Source organism: Mirounga leonina, unplaced genomic scaffold, assembly GCF_011800145.1.
Source record: "Mirounga leonina isolate KUSES-001 unplaced genomic scaffold, KU_Mleo_1.0 Mir_165, whole genome shotgun sequence".
In the NCBI taxonomy this organism is placed as follows: Eukaryota; Metazoa; Chordata; class Mammalia; order Carnivora; family Phocidae; genus Mirounga; species Mirounga leonina.
The window spans coordinates 18531728-18546655 of record NW_023270415.1 but is presented as its reverse complement, the minus strand read 5'-3'; the positions used below and the strand labels follow the sequence as shown (position 1 = coordinate 18546655).

The 14928-nt window shown below is 36.0% G+C and overlaps 1 protein-coding gene across 4 annotated transcripts in view; it reads left to right on the top strand.

Moving 5' to 3' along the window:
- The window catches only part of ARFGEF1 (ADP ribosylation factor guanine nucleotide exchange factor 1), a 146597-nt gene that overhangs the window by 91653 nt on the left and 40016 nt on the right, over positions 1-14928 (top strand). For all 4 annotated transcript variants that reach the window (XR_004680413.1, XM_035011280.1, XM_035011279.1 and 1 more), the window contains 5 exons: positions 3633-3744; positions 4090-4295; positions 4558-4642; positions 9234-9405; positions 11348-11499. Coding sequence is in view for 3 of the 4 variants with exons in the window: in XM_035011280.1 (XP_034867171.1) it covers positions 3633-3744; positions 4090-4295; positions 4558-4642; positions 9234-9405; positions 11348-11499 (727 nt within the window). In the remaining variant the exon portion in view is untranslated. The remainder of the gene's footprint in view (positions 1-3632; positions 3745-4089; positions 4296-4557; positions 4643-9233; positions 9406-11347; positions 11500-14928) is intronic.

The following is a 14928-nucleotide window of genomic DNA, read 5'->3' as shown; positions in this document are numbered from 1 at the left end:
CACCTTTCATTGAGTAAAACCGGGCACAGGTCTCCTGTATCCAAGACTTCTAGTGGCTCATTATTCAGCTCTCCTTGTTTATTGCAATCTAGCCCAAGAGACCCCTATAATGCACATTAAATTAATTTTGCAGCATATCTTACATACTGTTGATGAATATCATCTCAGTAGTTTTGCATTGTTCATTTAGTAGCTCAGTTATAAAATCCCCCATTATATTTCCTAAGCAGATGACAAGTAAAAAATTTACAGTATGAAACTTCTAATAGCTAGTTTCTCATTGCTCCTTTTATAGGTTTTATATTTTCTCCAGTTGGGTTACAAATGTGCTACTCTTGTTACTGATCCATTGTTATCAATTTCAGTTTTATATGTTGATAAGGTAATAACCTCCTTTTCCAACCTGGCTACTCTACCAGACCCAGATCTTGTAAAGTCAGTTTTCCCACTAAGCTGTATGGCATTGACCTGCTCCTGGACTATTTCGTATCCAAATAGTACCATGCTGCTTTCATTCCTCTAATTGCCCATCTTTTTCAAAGAGAAACTGGAAGGAAACATGAAGTTGCTGACATTTCTCCATAGATCTAGCTACTGTAAACTGTTAAAAAATTCCCTTGTATATTTACCTGGTTTGCTACTTCTCCTATAAAGCATTTCTTCTGACTCTTAAACAGTCCCTTTTGGTGAACGTTCAAGTTCCCAAAAAAAGGCAAAATGTATGCACGTATATTGTCATAAATTATAAAATCTCACAAAATTGCCTCAGGAAAGAGCCATTAATAGTTCATTCATTCCAGTTTTTCAGTCAATATTTATCAAAGTCCCATCTGTTCCTGACATTATGCAAGGTCCTAGGGAAACCTGATGAAGGAAACAGCCATGGCTTCTAAGGGACTCAGGGTCTAGTATGTGTAATCAGATACTCATATTGAAATTCTCAGCAAGTGTTACTCAGCAAACATATATTTGGTGTTTGGGACTGTGTGCCAAGAACCATGAAAGCATTGGTTCTTGTATTTAAGATTACAGCCTAAATATGGGGCAAAAGTGTTTTTCTAAAATAATACCATGTATTGTCCATAATCGTATACAAAGTGCTGCCAAGATATGATAACTCTCTTTGAAGTATTTGGGAGTGAGTTGGAGCGGTCACAGGACTGCAAAGCGGAGGGCTCCTTAGTCTCTAGTCGGCCTTTCAGCCCCTGGACTTGATCTCTGCTTCAGACTTTCATGAGAATGCTTTCATGTTGCTATGTTCTCATTACACTCTTTCATGACTGTGGCACCATTCTGTCTTGTTCTCCTACCATTCTGATCATGCCATCTCAGTCTTCCTGTGGGCTCTTTATCTCCTGCATACAGCTTAGCATTTCCAGAGTTCTGTCCCTCAGCCCTTTTCTTACTTTGTAGTTTCTCCTAGATGATCATGTTCTTTTTCATGACTTCAGCTACTATGTATGTGCTAGCATGTCACCACTCCCCAGTGTTACTTCTAATGTAAATACCTCTGCTGAAGTCTAGACTCATGTCCATAATTGCCCGTTGGACATCTCTGTTGGATATTGCTTAGGTTCTCACACTCAGTATGTCCATAACCAAATTTATCAGTCTCCATTCTCTCCATAATCAACTCCCTAATACTCTAACCAAAAACAAAAGACAAATAGAAAACTACTGTTTCTGTATTTCTTATTTAGGCTAGTAACCCCAGCATGCTACCAAATTTAAAAGCTAGAATCCTGGGAGTTACTTATATTTTCCCTTTGGATCTAGTCTGTCGCTAAATCCTGTTGATTGTACTTGCTAAATATCTGTGCTATTTATCTCTTCTCTCCATCTCCCACAGTTGTTTTCGCAAGTCAAACCAACACCATTTCTTGCCTTGACTCATGTAATCTTTTAATTGTCCTACCTTTCTTTGGTCTTATTTATTCTGTAGTCTTTTCTCACACTTAGCTAGAGTGATCTCTCTTGAATGAAAGCCAACTTCTGTTTCTGCCCCCCTTTTGTTTTTAAAGAATAAAGTCACAGCTTCTTGTAATAGGATATAATAACTTTCATGATATAGGTCTGCTGGACTCTAAGCTTCATCACCTGCCACTTCTTTGGCTCACTTCATCCTTCCAACAATGCAGAGCTGTTTGTTACAGTATCATTGCTGTTTTATGCTGCCGTGTGTTAATATGACCCCTTCCTCTCTGAGATGTTTTTTCTTTTTATGAAATATGTAGTCCTTCTTCAAAGCTCAGTTTCACAGTCACCTTCCCCAGGAAATATGTCACAGCCATCTCTGTTCATTACTTCCTCTTCTGTGCTATCTTACCTTGTCAATACATTAGTTGTTGCATTTTTACTATTACAGTTTTTAAAAATCAAGTTTATTTTATTAGGGAGAGAGCTTCTAGAGAGCAGAGATTGTGCTTATCTCAGTGAAATATGTTTGATTTTAATTTATGGTATGAATTAGGACTTGACAGGATCATTAGGACAGGACAGGTAAGGACATTTTAGACAAAGAGAATGACATGTGCCGCAGCACAGAGAGGAACATTGAGGACTGTTGCTCAGCATGGCAAAGGCAGGGTCGGGGGGCAGTCGCAGGAGATGAAATGAGAGCATTGAGTTGGATCCGGATTCCAGAAGGCCTTATTCTCCATGTAAACAAATTTTTATCTTGTTTTTCTTGACTTTGGCATACTAGTATTGAAGGATTTTAGTCAGAGGAGGAGTAGCATCAGATTTCTCTTTTGGAATGATTACTTGGCCAGTAGCCTGAAGGATGGATTAGAACGTGAGCAAAACAAAAGATAACAAGACCATTTAAGTATTGTTACCCAGGTGACAGGTGATGAGGGACCAAAGTAATTAGTGGTGTAATAAAAGTAGAAGGTAAATGATGTGGAAACAAGGAGGTGACCTTTGAACTGGATCTGTAAGCATGAAGGAGAGTTCCACAGTGAATGGAGCAAGTAAAGGCCGTGTGGAGGAAATAGACTGCAGAAATGCATTCTGCTTAAGAAATGAGAATAGGATATGTGGGAGTAGGTGGGTGGGAGGGGATGAGATAAACTAGAGCTGTACTGAGAAAGATTTTGTGTATCCATCTAGTCAGTTTGGAGCTGTATTGATAAAGATTTTGTGTATCCATCTAGTGAGTTTGGACTTGACTTTGAAAACATTGGGTATCTAGGGATTTTTTAAATAAAGGAAATGATGCTGTCAGATTCTTCTTAAACAGTCACTAGAATTCTTTACTTTAAAAGCAGGAAACAGAATTAATCAGTGGATATATATGGAATGAACCAAGATTACTTGAGCATTAAGGAAAATATAAATATTAAAAGCATGAGATATTTAGTATTTATATCCTTACTCAGAGCTTATCTACAACATGACATTATCTCAAATAGTGAAATGGTCCATATCATGGCCTTTTGCTTCAGACTCTTTTCTAAGAAAAGAAAAATAAAACTTTGGATAATGTAAAAAGTTCTGTATATTCATGCATTGATTATATTAAATAAACTATTTTCTAAGTTGTATTAGAAAATTAATTTACGGTAGTTTAAGATCTTCTTTTCAAATGATTTTCTGTTTCTAATGTTTGTATTAACTTTAACATCATCTAGATTTAATAAGAAACCAAAGAGAGGAATACAGTACCTCCAAGAACAAGGGATGCTTGGCACTACACCTGAAGATATTGCCCAATTCTTACATCAAGAGGAAAGATTAGATTCTGTAAGAAAACCCATTTTTTTATTCTAACCTTCTCTATAAAATTCCTTTTTAAGTTAATAATGATACATACTGTTTCCCCTTTAAAAGTGCCCTCCTAAGTATGTAAGTAAAACTTACAAAGAATAATCTAGGTATTCTTAATTTTGCTTTTTAATTTTCTAAACTCAGAAGAATATCTTTTTTTAATAAACACATTTAGTGTGTTTAACTTTTAGTTTCACGTTTGAAATAGTTAACCCTGTAGTCAAAACCTGTGAATCTTACAGATTTTTCTGCTCTTTAAATCTCTGTGACAAATGTAACATTTCATTAGGATATCAGTTTTTTTTATCTTTTGTTCTTTAGACTCAAGTGGGCGAGTTCCTGGGAGATAATGATAAATTTAACAAAGAAGTCATGTATGCATATGTGGACCAACATGACTTTTCAGGAAAGGACTTTGTTTCAGCCCTTCGTATGTTTCTGGAAGGATTCCGTCTTCCAGGGGAAGCTCAGAAAATTGATCGATTGATGGAAAAATTTGCTGCAAGATACCTCGAATGCAACCAAGGGTAAGCAAGATTCAAATTCAGGTATTTATTGGTTGCCAGCTATATCCAAGACACTGTGGCAGGGAGCATCAGAAGATTCATCATTCCTTACACCCAGAGAATTTAGATTGTGATCTAGAAGTGATAAGACAATTCCATAAAAACACTGTAGTATGAGCTAGAACATAAATCCTGAAAGAAAATTATGGGGGTTTGAGATGATTTATTTAAATGCAAGTGTAAAACAATAAAAGTTTGTAACATGATACACTTATTTTTCCAGACAAACCCTTTTTGCTAGTGCAGATACTGCTTATGTTTTGGCTTATTCAATTATCATGCTGACCACAGATCTTCACAGTCCACAGGTATGTACTGTGTATGATAGATAGTACAAATTAAATAAGTGCTTTTAAATTCAGTAAGAGTTGAAATTTTAATCTTATTCAGTGAAACCAGTCACCAGATTGGGGTATTTAATTTGGTGTAGTGTTCATTTTACAAATGTGGTTTCTGGGGGCACTGGGGTGGCTCAGTCAGTTGAGTGTCTGACTCTTGGATTCTGCTCTGGTACTGATCTCAGGGTTCTGGGGTGGAGCCTTCTGTCAGGCTCCACGCTCAGTAGGGAGCCTGCTAAGATTTTTTTTTCTCTCTCCCTCTGCCCTTCCTTCAGCTCATGGGAGTGCTCTCTCTTTCTCTCTCTCTCTCCCTCAAATCTTTTTTTTTTTTTTAAGATTTTATTTTTTTGAGAGAGTGTGAGAGCATGAGCAGGGGGGAGAGGCAGAGCGAGAAGCGGACTGCCTGCTGAGCATGGAGCCTCCACTGCAACTGTGGGGCTCAATCCCAGGACCTTGGGATCATGACCTGAACTGAAGGCAGATGCTTAACTGAGTCACCTAGACACCTCTAAATAAATAAATGTTTAAAAAAAAACAAAAAAACGCAGTTTCTGGTAATAATTCTAGTTAGACTTTCAGATATCTGTAAAATAAGTCTGTATTTGTCTCATGATGGATAGCTGTATAAAGCTTAAGATAAATTTTAAGAATATGTATTAGTTCTTCTGCCTATACTTATTACAACATAGAAGAACACTATATATAAACTTTTTTTCTTTTAAACGTTTCAAACTTAAGCAATAGAGTGGTTAGTATGGGAATCCCTCCTGTGCTCATCACCCAGCTTCCACAGTTACCAGCCATGGCCAGTCTTCATTCTGTATCTTCTCTCTCCCAGATCATTTTGAAGTAAATACCAGGTGTCATATCATTTCATCTGTATTTATTTCAGCGTATATCTCTGAAAGACACATACTCTATTTAAACATAACCACAATACCATTGCACCTAAAAATTAACAATAATTTTAAAGTGTTGATACCTAGGATATTGAGATATTCATTTGCCTCTTGAAATTCATAACTCCTTCTTAAATATTAAGGAACTGTCACTTGAGTTCTGATATCCATTAGCAAAAAATTATTTTTAAAGTTTCAGGTATTTTATACTTTGTTTCAAAAAACATGCTTTGATATGTTTGGGGAAAATTACCTTTATACATTTATCTATTTGAAAGAATTTCTTCATACTTCTTAGGGATAGGCATCTAATGAAATTTATTATTCTTAGGAAAAAAAATAAACTATTACTAATCTTAGAGGTTTGGAAAAATTGAAATTTATTTAAAGGTTGAGATTAAACTTTGCAATGTAGGGACTTGTCTATGTGTGTTTTGAGATGCTTAAGGCAGGGTTGATATGGAAAGTATGTATCAAATGTATCATGGGGATTATATACAGAATTACCCTTAGATTTAAACATCAGAATTCAACAACTATGCATTCACCAGCGATTTATTTGATTTTATATAGACATTTCTTAAAAGGTCATTTAATATTTTAATCATTTAAAAATTGCCCTTCGCAGGGTGCCTGGGTGGCTCAGTTAAGTGCCTGCCTTCTGTTCAGGTCATGATCCCAGGGTCCTGGGATCGAGCCCCATGTAGGGCTTCCTGTTAGGTGGGAAATCTGCTTCTCCCTCTGCAGAGCGCCACCCCGCTCCCCCACCCCCGGCTCGTGCTCTTGATTGTGCTCTCTTGCGTGTACCATCTCTCTCACTCTCTCTCAAATAAATAGAATCTTTAAAAAAATAAATAAAAATTGCCCTTGGCATATTACTGGCAGTGTAGTTAAAGCAGCTCCGTTTCAGGTTTTTTTTATGCAGTATACTTTTTTCCATGGTGTTACCAAGGCTGTCTACAGATACTGACTTACTTGGATATCTTCATATCAGAGTTTGCTGTCTGGTGTTTTGGTCCAAACCAATACACTACTACCCGTTTGTTTTTAAAATGTTATATTTTTAAAGAATTTGGTTCTGTAAAGGAATTATCAATGTTACATGCATCTGTGTCATATCTTCCCATACATATGTACATCCTTGTCTAAGTTATTTTGAGGAAATATTAAAACATCCTTTAATGTCCTTTCATAGTACCCAGATTGTTAAAAGTCTCTGAACACAGATTAGTTAGGAAACAACTTGAGAACAGTGCTCTGTCTTCATGGCACTTGTTTCTGTCCATAGAACATGTGCATGGAGTCCTGGCCTAGCAGTGGTAATTGATTGTAGTCTTCCCGCTCCCTCTCAGACTACTGTTGGCTGGCTGATAGGCAGCCTGCAGGTACAGAACAGCTTATGAGTTTCTATGAAGGAAAATTCAGTTAGAAAACTGAACCCATAATCATGACCCCATATGATTTGATTCAAGACCACATGAACTGTAACAAATGACATCATTTTGAAAAGAATACATGGGTGAATTTTAAAGGAATTCCTTAGAACTAGGTCTTTTCATTCTTAGTTGTTTTCAAAGTTAAAATATTTAAATAAGTCATTTTTGTTTCTATTTCACCTAGAATATTTACAATTAGACTAGTTTTTATATATTGTCTGAGTCAATGAATTATTTTAAAATTTGAGGTATATATTTAGAACACATGTAGTTTTTTTTGTGTATATTAATCTCCATCATAGTAACAACTGGCTTGAAGTGACTTAAACACTAAAACTAAACACAGCTTGATATAAGTACATGAAGGGCGCCTGGGTGGCTCACTTGGTTAAGCAACTGCCTTCGGCTCAGGTCATGATCCCAGGGTCCTGGGATCGAGCCTTGAGTTAGGCTCCTTGCTCAGCGGGGAGCCTGCTTCTCCCTCTCCCTCTGCCTGCCTGCCGCTCCCCCTGCTTGTGCTCTCTCTCTTGCTATCTCTCTCTGTCAAATAAATAAAATCTTTTAAAAAAAAATACGCACATGAAAATAAAAGTTAAGAGTGGAGTGTTCCATAAAAGATAAGGAGGAAAAGAAAAGTAGGATTATGTTTTTTTTATCCTACTTTCAGAATCCTATTGTGGCAGAATTGTTCTGTTTGAGCAGTATATTTTTATTTGGAGTATCTGAAATTCATGTATTCCCTACTCCCACTTCTGGGAGCTCCCACTCCCACTTCCCAGCCCAGACCCACAAGTATATTATACTGCTACTTCAGATTTTTATCAAGACTTCTTTTTGTCTCTGCTTGGCATGATGCTAAAACAATATGGCATGCTCAAAATCTCCAAGTGATGTTAATCTTCTTTTAGCCTCTTATTGGCAGCACTTGTATGGTCTTTTATTTTAGTGTCTCTGAGTTACTGTTTTTTAGTATTTATCAGAACTCCAAGAGAAATGGCTTTCTTTCTTTCCTTTTTTTTTAAGTGCTGACTCAAGATGAGTTTTTAAAGTTATGACTTGCTTATTACTCTGTGTACCTTATAAATTTACAGGAGGAGTCTTACGTTTGGAGTTGCTTCAAATTCTTTATGGGAGATGGTGGAAATATATATATAATAGAATAAATATATAGGCATACCTCGTTTTATTTTTTGCAAATTGAAGGTCTATGGCAACCTTGCATCAAGCGAGTCTGTCAGCACCATTTTTCCAACAGCATTTGCTCATTTCATGTCTCTGTCACAATTTGGTGATTCTCGCAATAAACCAAACTTTTTCATTACTATTACATTTGTTACTGATGATCTGTGATCAGTGATTATGACTCTTTGGAAGCTCAGATGACGGTATTTTTAGCAATAAAGTATTTTTGAATTAAGGTATGTACATTGTTTTTTTAGACATTGTTATTGCACGCTTAGGGTAAATATAACTTTTATGTGCACTAGGAAGCCAAAAAATTTTATTTGACTCACTTTATTGTGGTAGTCTGGACCCAAACACAGTTTCTCCCAGGTATGCCTGTATCTTTAGAGACGTCGTAAGACCTATATGGATTTTTTGGAGATATAAACATTTTGACTGGGCTCTCAAGTTTGGTGACAGGGCTGTATCTTATAAACTACAGATTATTACTCCACAGATTGATCAAGGTATGCTGCAGGACATTCCTATTCTAAGACAGAATGTTCAAAGGCTACTTCACCTGGGTCACCTAACATTCATTTACCATGCTGAGTCAGTCAGGGAGGGGAGATTGTTATCTGATTTTAAGTGAATTCAGCTGTTACTTTGCATCCACTGTTATATAAAATCAGCTTTTAAATCATTACAACATATTTATGTTTTCCCAAACTAAGATTTAAATCTTTTTGATACCATAGTTTTTAATAGTTGTCATGGTTCTTTTTTTAAACCTTGGGCAAAAATAAATAATTTCATTATTCAATTTCCCTGTTTCTTATTATAAATTATTTATGTACCCATCTGAGAAGGTGTATTAGCATATACCAGGCTAGGTCTTTTCTACATTGCCTTCATTTTCTATGACTTTTTTCATTTTAATACATGTTTTGTTGAATATTTTCCCCTTCCTGTCCTCAAAGTATTTATAAATTTTAATTCATATTCTTAAAATAGGAGTAATTTTTAAGTAAGTTTTAAGAATTAATGGTTTTTCATTTCTAGGTTAAAAATAAAATGACAAAGGAACAGTACATTAAGATGAATAGAGGTATCAATGACAGTAAAGACCTTCCGGAAGAGTATCTGTCAGCTATCTATAATGAAATTGCTGGAAAAAAGATATCAATGAAAGAAACAAAAGAACTCACAATCCCTACAAAATCAAGTAAGCAGAGTAAGTATCCAAATCAATTGAATTCTGATTGTTCAGGAGGAAAAATAGGGTTTCCTAAGAGTTTTTCACTTGGCTTAGAGTAAATCAGATACTATTCTAATGAGAAGTATAATAATATACAGTTGGCTGATCTGGTTATATTTTTTTTCCACATTCTGAGTAAAAATAGCACTGACCAGTGATCAACAGAAAATGCTATATAATTTGCATGGATTCGTGTGCATTTAATATATACTTGTCAATTTAGCAGTAAATCTCAGCATGGATTTGGATGTCAGCAAGACTGCTTAGGCAGCCCCACTAGTCAGACTTCAGCTCTCAGTCGTTTTCTTCCTCCTCATCATCTACAAGCAACACAATTCTATCTGTTCATCTATTGCTACACATAAACACAAGCTGGAAGTAGGGATGATTCAAGGAGATGGGGAAGGTTAGGATTGTGAGGGAGCTCATGGAGTTGGAAATCACTCCTTCAGATGCACCACAAATTATATCATTATAGAGGTCGTAGATCTAACCAGCATGAGAAGCCAACTGTGGGCTTGTCTCCATTGTAAACATTCTATACATGTGGATAGTGGTGATTAAATTAGAGCTAAAAATCTGACTATAAAATAAGATGAGTGTAGTGGCTCAGGAATATAACAGTAATATGGAAAGAAGACTCCTGCCTTTCTGAACACTCCACCTGGAAATGAAATCTCAAGCTTTATCTCACAGAACAGGTTGCAGTAGCACAATTCTATTGACTGGAGAGGAACAAGGGCCTATGTGATATGTGTATTTCCAGAAGTTGATAAAGAATTATGAGACTCTGGGGCTAGGGAGGTGTTAGAAGGAATAGTGAAATATAAATGGCCTTATCTTTCGGGATAATGTAGAAGATGATTCTAAGGAGTTTTAATACTCCCTTCATTTTATAGATGAGGAAACTGAAGTCCAGAGAGGTTAGAAAACTTAGAATCATAGAATCTATAAGCTGAGTATAATGTAAAAAACTTATATTAAATCTTTACAGCTAAAATCCACAGGGTGGCAAAGCTAAATCTTGAATTAGTGTCTTTGGCTCATTTTGCAGTCCAGTTCCAATCAGCAGTTTACTTGGTTGTATTATTTTCAGCTCTTCTCCTTATAACGTTGTTAAATATGTTGCTCAAGACTTCATTTTCACACCTGAGTAGATGCCAATTCTCTGATTCAGTTTTCTTCTTCAGACCCATAATAAAACCTCTTCCTTTCCTCCTTTTCTCTGGCCTAATTTGTCCATGGTGGTAGAGTATCAATGAGAAGCAGGAGATGGGAAGGCTGTAGGTGTACGGAAATACTGATGTCCTCCCGGAATGTTAGGATTACTGTTTTCTTGTTAACTCAGGAGTTGTCATTCAAGCCTGTGTCATCCAAGGATCCCCTTGCCTTCTACCTGTCTCCTCCTTTTCTCCCATCCAATGGGTTGTTTCCCTAGTGCTTCCACTGTGACAGATTTATACCTACTCTCTTCCCTTCTCATAGGTTTTCCACTTATCCCCAGCTCTTAGTTCAGGAATTTTCCCCCCATTTTTGAGGTATAATTCATATAACATAAAATTAAACATTTTGAAGTGAACGGTTCAGTGGCATTTAGTACATTTACATTGTTGTGCAACCACCACCTCTGTCTAGTTCCAAAACATTTTCATCACCCAAAATAAAACCTTGTACCCATTAAACTTAACATTCCCTCCCTCTCACCAGCCTCTGGCTACCACCAGTCTGCTTTCTTTTTCTATGGATTTACCTACTCTGGGTATTTCATATAAATGGAATCACACCTTATGTGACCTTTTGTGTCTGGCTTTTTAAGACTATACCTAATTAGTATTAATTGGTGGTATTTATTATTTTATAGTAAAAAAGCATTTAAAAAGCTTTATATCTTAAATGCTAATAGTGCTTGTTATTTCAGATGTAGCCAGTGAAAAACAAAGAAGGCTTCTGTATAACTTAGAAATGGAACAGATGGCCAAGACAGCAAAAGCACTCATGGAAGCCGTGAGCCATGTTCAGGCACCTTTTACAAGTGCAACACATTTGGAGCATGTGAGACCCATGTTTAAGGTAAGAGTTACTAATAACTTTTGGTTGCAGTATACATTTATATGTAACTTTGTTCAGTGTGTTTTTAAGTTAAGGAAATACAGTGATTATAGCCCATTAGTATAGACCTGGAAGCAAAAGCAATGCTATTTAGGATATAGGAAATATAAATTTTTTCTTAAAGAGAAGGAGAAAAGGTATACACTATCAGCAGTTAATAAGTGTGTGACCTTAAGAAATAAGAATGGGAGGATTTCAGAGAATGATCATTAATTTTTGGCCTGGTTTTCTCCAAGTAAGTTCTATTTAAACCTTTGGAGTTACCTAAAATTTCAAAGTGATCTTGAACTTCTGGCCAGGAACTCACATGAGGGTTCTGGGTATACCTGGAGTGCAAAGAGTAGAGTGAGGAACAAAAGCAAGCGTTATTTATGTTTAAAAGTTGATCTAGGGCGCCTGGGTGGCTCAGTTGGTTAAGCGACTGCCTTCGGCCCAGGTCATGGTCCCAGGGTCCTGGGATCGAGTCCCGCATCGGGCTCCCTGCTCTGCGGGGAGGCTGCTTCTCCCTCTCCCACTCCCCCTGCTTGTGTTCCCTCTCTCGCTGTGTCTCTCTCTGTCAAATAAATAAATAAAATCTTTAAAAAAAAAAAAGTTGATCTAGTAAGAATGATACTTACTGGTTCTTTAAAATTTGATTGCCTATTCCTTCTTCATTTTCCTGTTCTTTTTTTCTATCCTTTCTCTGAATGCAAGAGTAAGTAAGCAGTGAATCGATAAGGATTACAGGGAAATAGAGGAGAGTCTAGTCAAGATTGAAAAGGGAGAAGGGATAAAGTACATTCCAGTTTGTGGGACGGTGTGGTAGGATGGTTTGTGGAGGCTAAAGATTGTAATTTGAGTTCTCATTCAGATATGAAGTACACATATGTGTATGGGCAGTAAAAGATGACTACAAGATTGCTTTCTTTTCGTTCTAAAGTTTTATAGTTCTACCTCTACTTCAATGTCTATGTGATAATGTTATTTCCAAAAGTTGATGAATTGTAGGATGGGGGAGAGGGGCCTGGGGGAGGCGTTGTTAGAAGGAATAGTGGAGTATGACTAGCCTTATCTTTTGAAATAATACAGAAAATAATACAAGAAACATTTTCTCTTTATTATGAACCATTTTATTTTTATTTATTTATTTTTTTTTTAAAGATTTTATTTATTTATTTGAGAGAGAGACTGAGAGAGAGAGAGAGCATGAGAGGGGGGAGGGTCGGGAGGGTCAGAGGGAGAAGCAGACTCCCTGCCGAGCAGGGAGCCCGATGCGGGACTCGATCCAGGGACTCCAGGATCATGACCTGAGCTGAAGGCAGTCGCTTAACCAACTGAGCCACCCAGGTGCCCTATTATGAACCATTTTATAAAGCAGCTTTTTGTTTTGTTTTGAATAGTCTTACACTCTTGTTTTTCTTCTCAAATGTTTTTTGTTTGGGGGAGGTAGAGAATGAAAAAAAAAAAGAAGAAACCAGCCACAATTTTATCACTCAGAAAAAACTTCTGTTGATATGTTCATATACTGCTTTTTTAATCTTAATTGAATAATTGTGACCATATTATGTGTAGAATTTGTATCTTGCTATTTCTCTCATAATAAGTATTTCCCTGTATCATTAAAAATTCTTCATAAATAGCTTATTTATTCTCTAAATTAGTTCTTTAAACATCTTCTAAGCTGGCATTAAGAATCTTTCCTCTTATCACCATTCTACTGCCATTAACCTCTCCAGACATCCTCATTTCTCATCTTATTATTGTAGTGTACTAACTGGTATCCTTAGGTCTATTTTTGTGCTCCTCTTATCCATTTACAGAGGCCAGAATGATCATTTTAAAATACAAAAAGAAATGTTGCCTTCTTCCTTAAGGCCCTTCACTAACTTTGCATGATACTATGATGAAATTAACACATCCACAACATCTGTAACCTTGCGTGGTCTGGCTCCAACTGCCTTTCCAGCCTCATTGCTAGATTTCTTCGGTCTTACTAGGCTGCAGTCACACAGCATTCCTTCAGTTTCGAGAAATGTCCTAAATTATTTTCTTTTCAAAGCATTCTTACAAGCGGTGTCTTTTGTCTAGAATGCTCTTTCCTTCTTTGCCCACGTGGTTTCAGCTTTAAATGTTACCTTCTCAGACAGGTCTACCCTACCCCCACCATCCAAATTTGGTTCTTTTTCATAATGTGCTATGCTTATCCTTCATTGTATTTATAACAGTTTGTGTTCATACATTTACTTATTTTAAAATTTAGTATCTGTTTACTAGACTTTAAGTTCCATGAGGCAAGGGACTATATGTAATGTTCACTTTTCCCAGTATCTGTCACCATTCTTAGCTTGTAGTGTTCAGTAAACAAGCATTGACTAAGTACCAGACTAAATGAAAGATTTCTAGATGTGATATAATATTAAGGGACTTTTTAAATATTGCCAAATTGTATTTTAACCAAGGGTTATACAGTATGAATGGGTAATTTCACTGACCCCTGGATATTATTTAGGTGTAGTTCGATAGGAGAAATCATTGTCTTTAATTCCTAATGGAGTTAAATATATTTTTCACATTTATACTTCTTCTTGTATAAAATATTGCACAGGTTTCTGAATAGATGTGCTGTTTCTCTACTTAAATAGAACATGTAATTTATTACTTCCATGTGGTACTTCATATTTTAAAAGTACTGTATTTCATATGCTTCCCAAAGCATCTCTCTATAGTGGCAGTCCAGGTATTAAAGAGAAAGAAAATGAGGTTTAGAGAGATTAAGTAAGTGGCAAAGCTAGTACTAGAAATAAGGTACTGTGACTTATGTTCCTTTATTTAGGGATCATATACTTTTACTTCTAAACTTTCTGATGTTACAAACAAAGCTTTGGGTAATCCTTTGGGTAATGTTTTTCTTAGTAATCTTAAAAACTTTTTAGATCTTTTTAAAATTCCAGTTGTCATTTTTACAGTACACTGGTATCAATCTTTTTCATCTCTATGGTTATGTGGATATGTATTTTTGCTTCGTTAGAACCTATTAAAAGCAACAAATACTCGTATTAGACAATTCAGGGTTACACAAGCACACACCAATGTATACACATATGTTTTGATGTCAGAATTTTCAGTAATCCAAAGGCATTTTTGTTTAATTTACATTACAGTTTTACATTAGGTATTCAGTATTACCTACTGGTAAAATTTAGTATTTGTTGGTTTTTTGCAGTTTGTAACAAAGAAGTATTTTATTGAACTGTATTTTTTAAGTATTGTCCAACTAGGAGCCAGACATATCATTGATAGTTCAGTGTAAAATATTTGACTATAAAAAAAGTAAGGCTAAATGTGATGTCCAGGGAGCGGGCTTAAAGAAAAAAGAATAATGTAATTATTGCAAGTAGAAAATGACTAAAA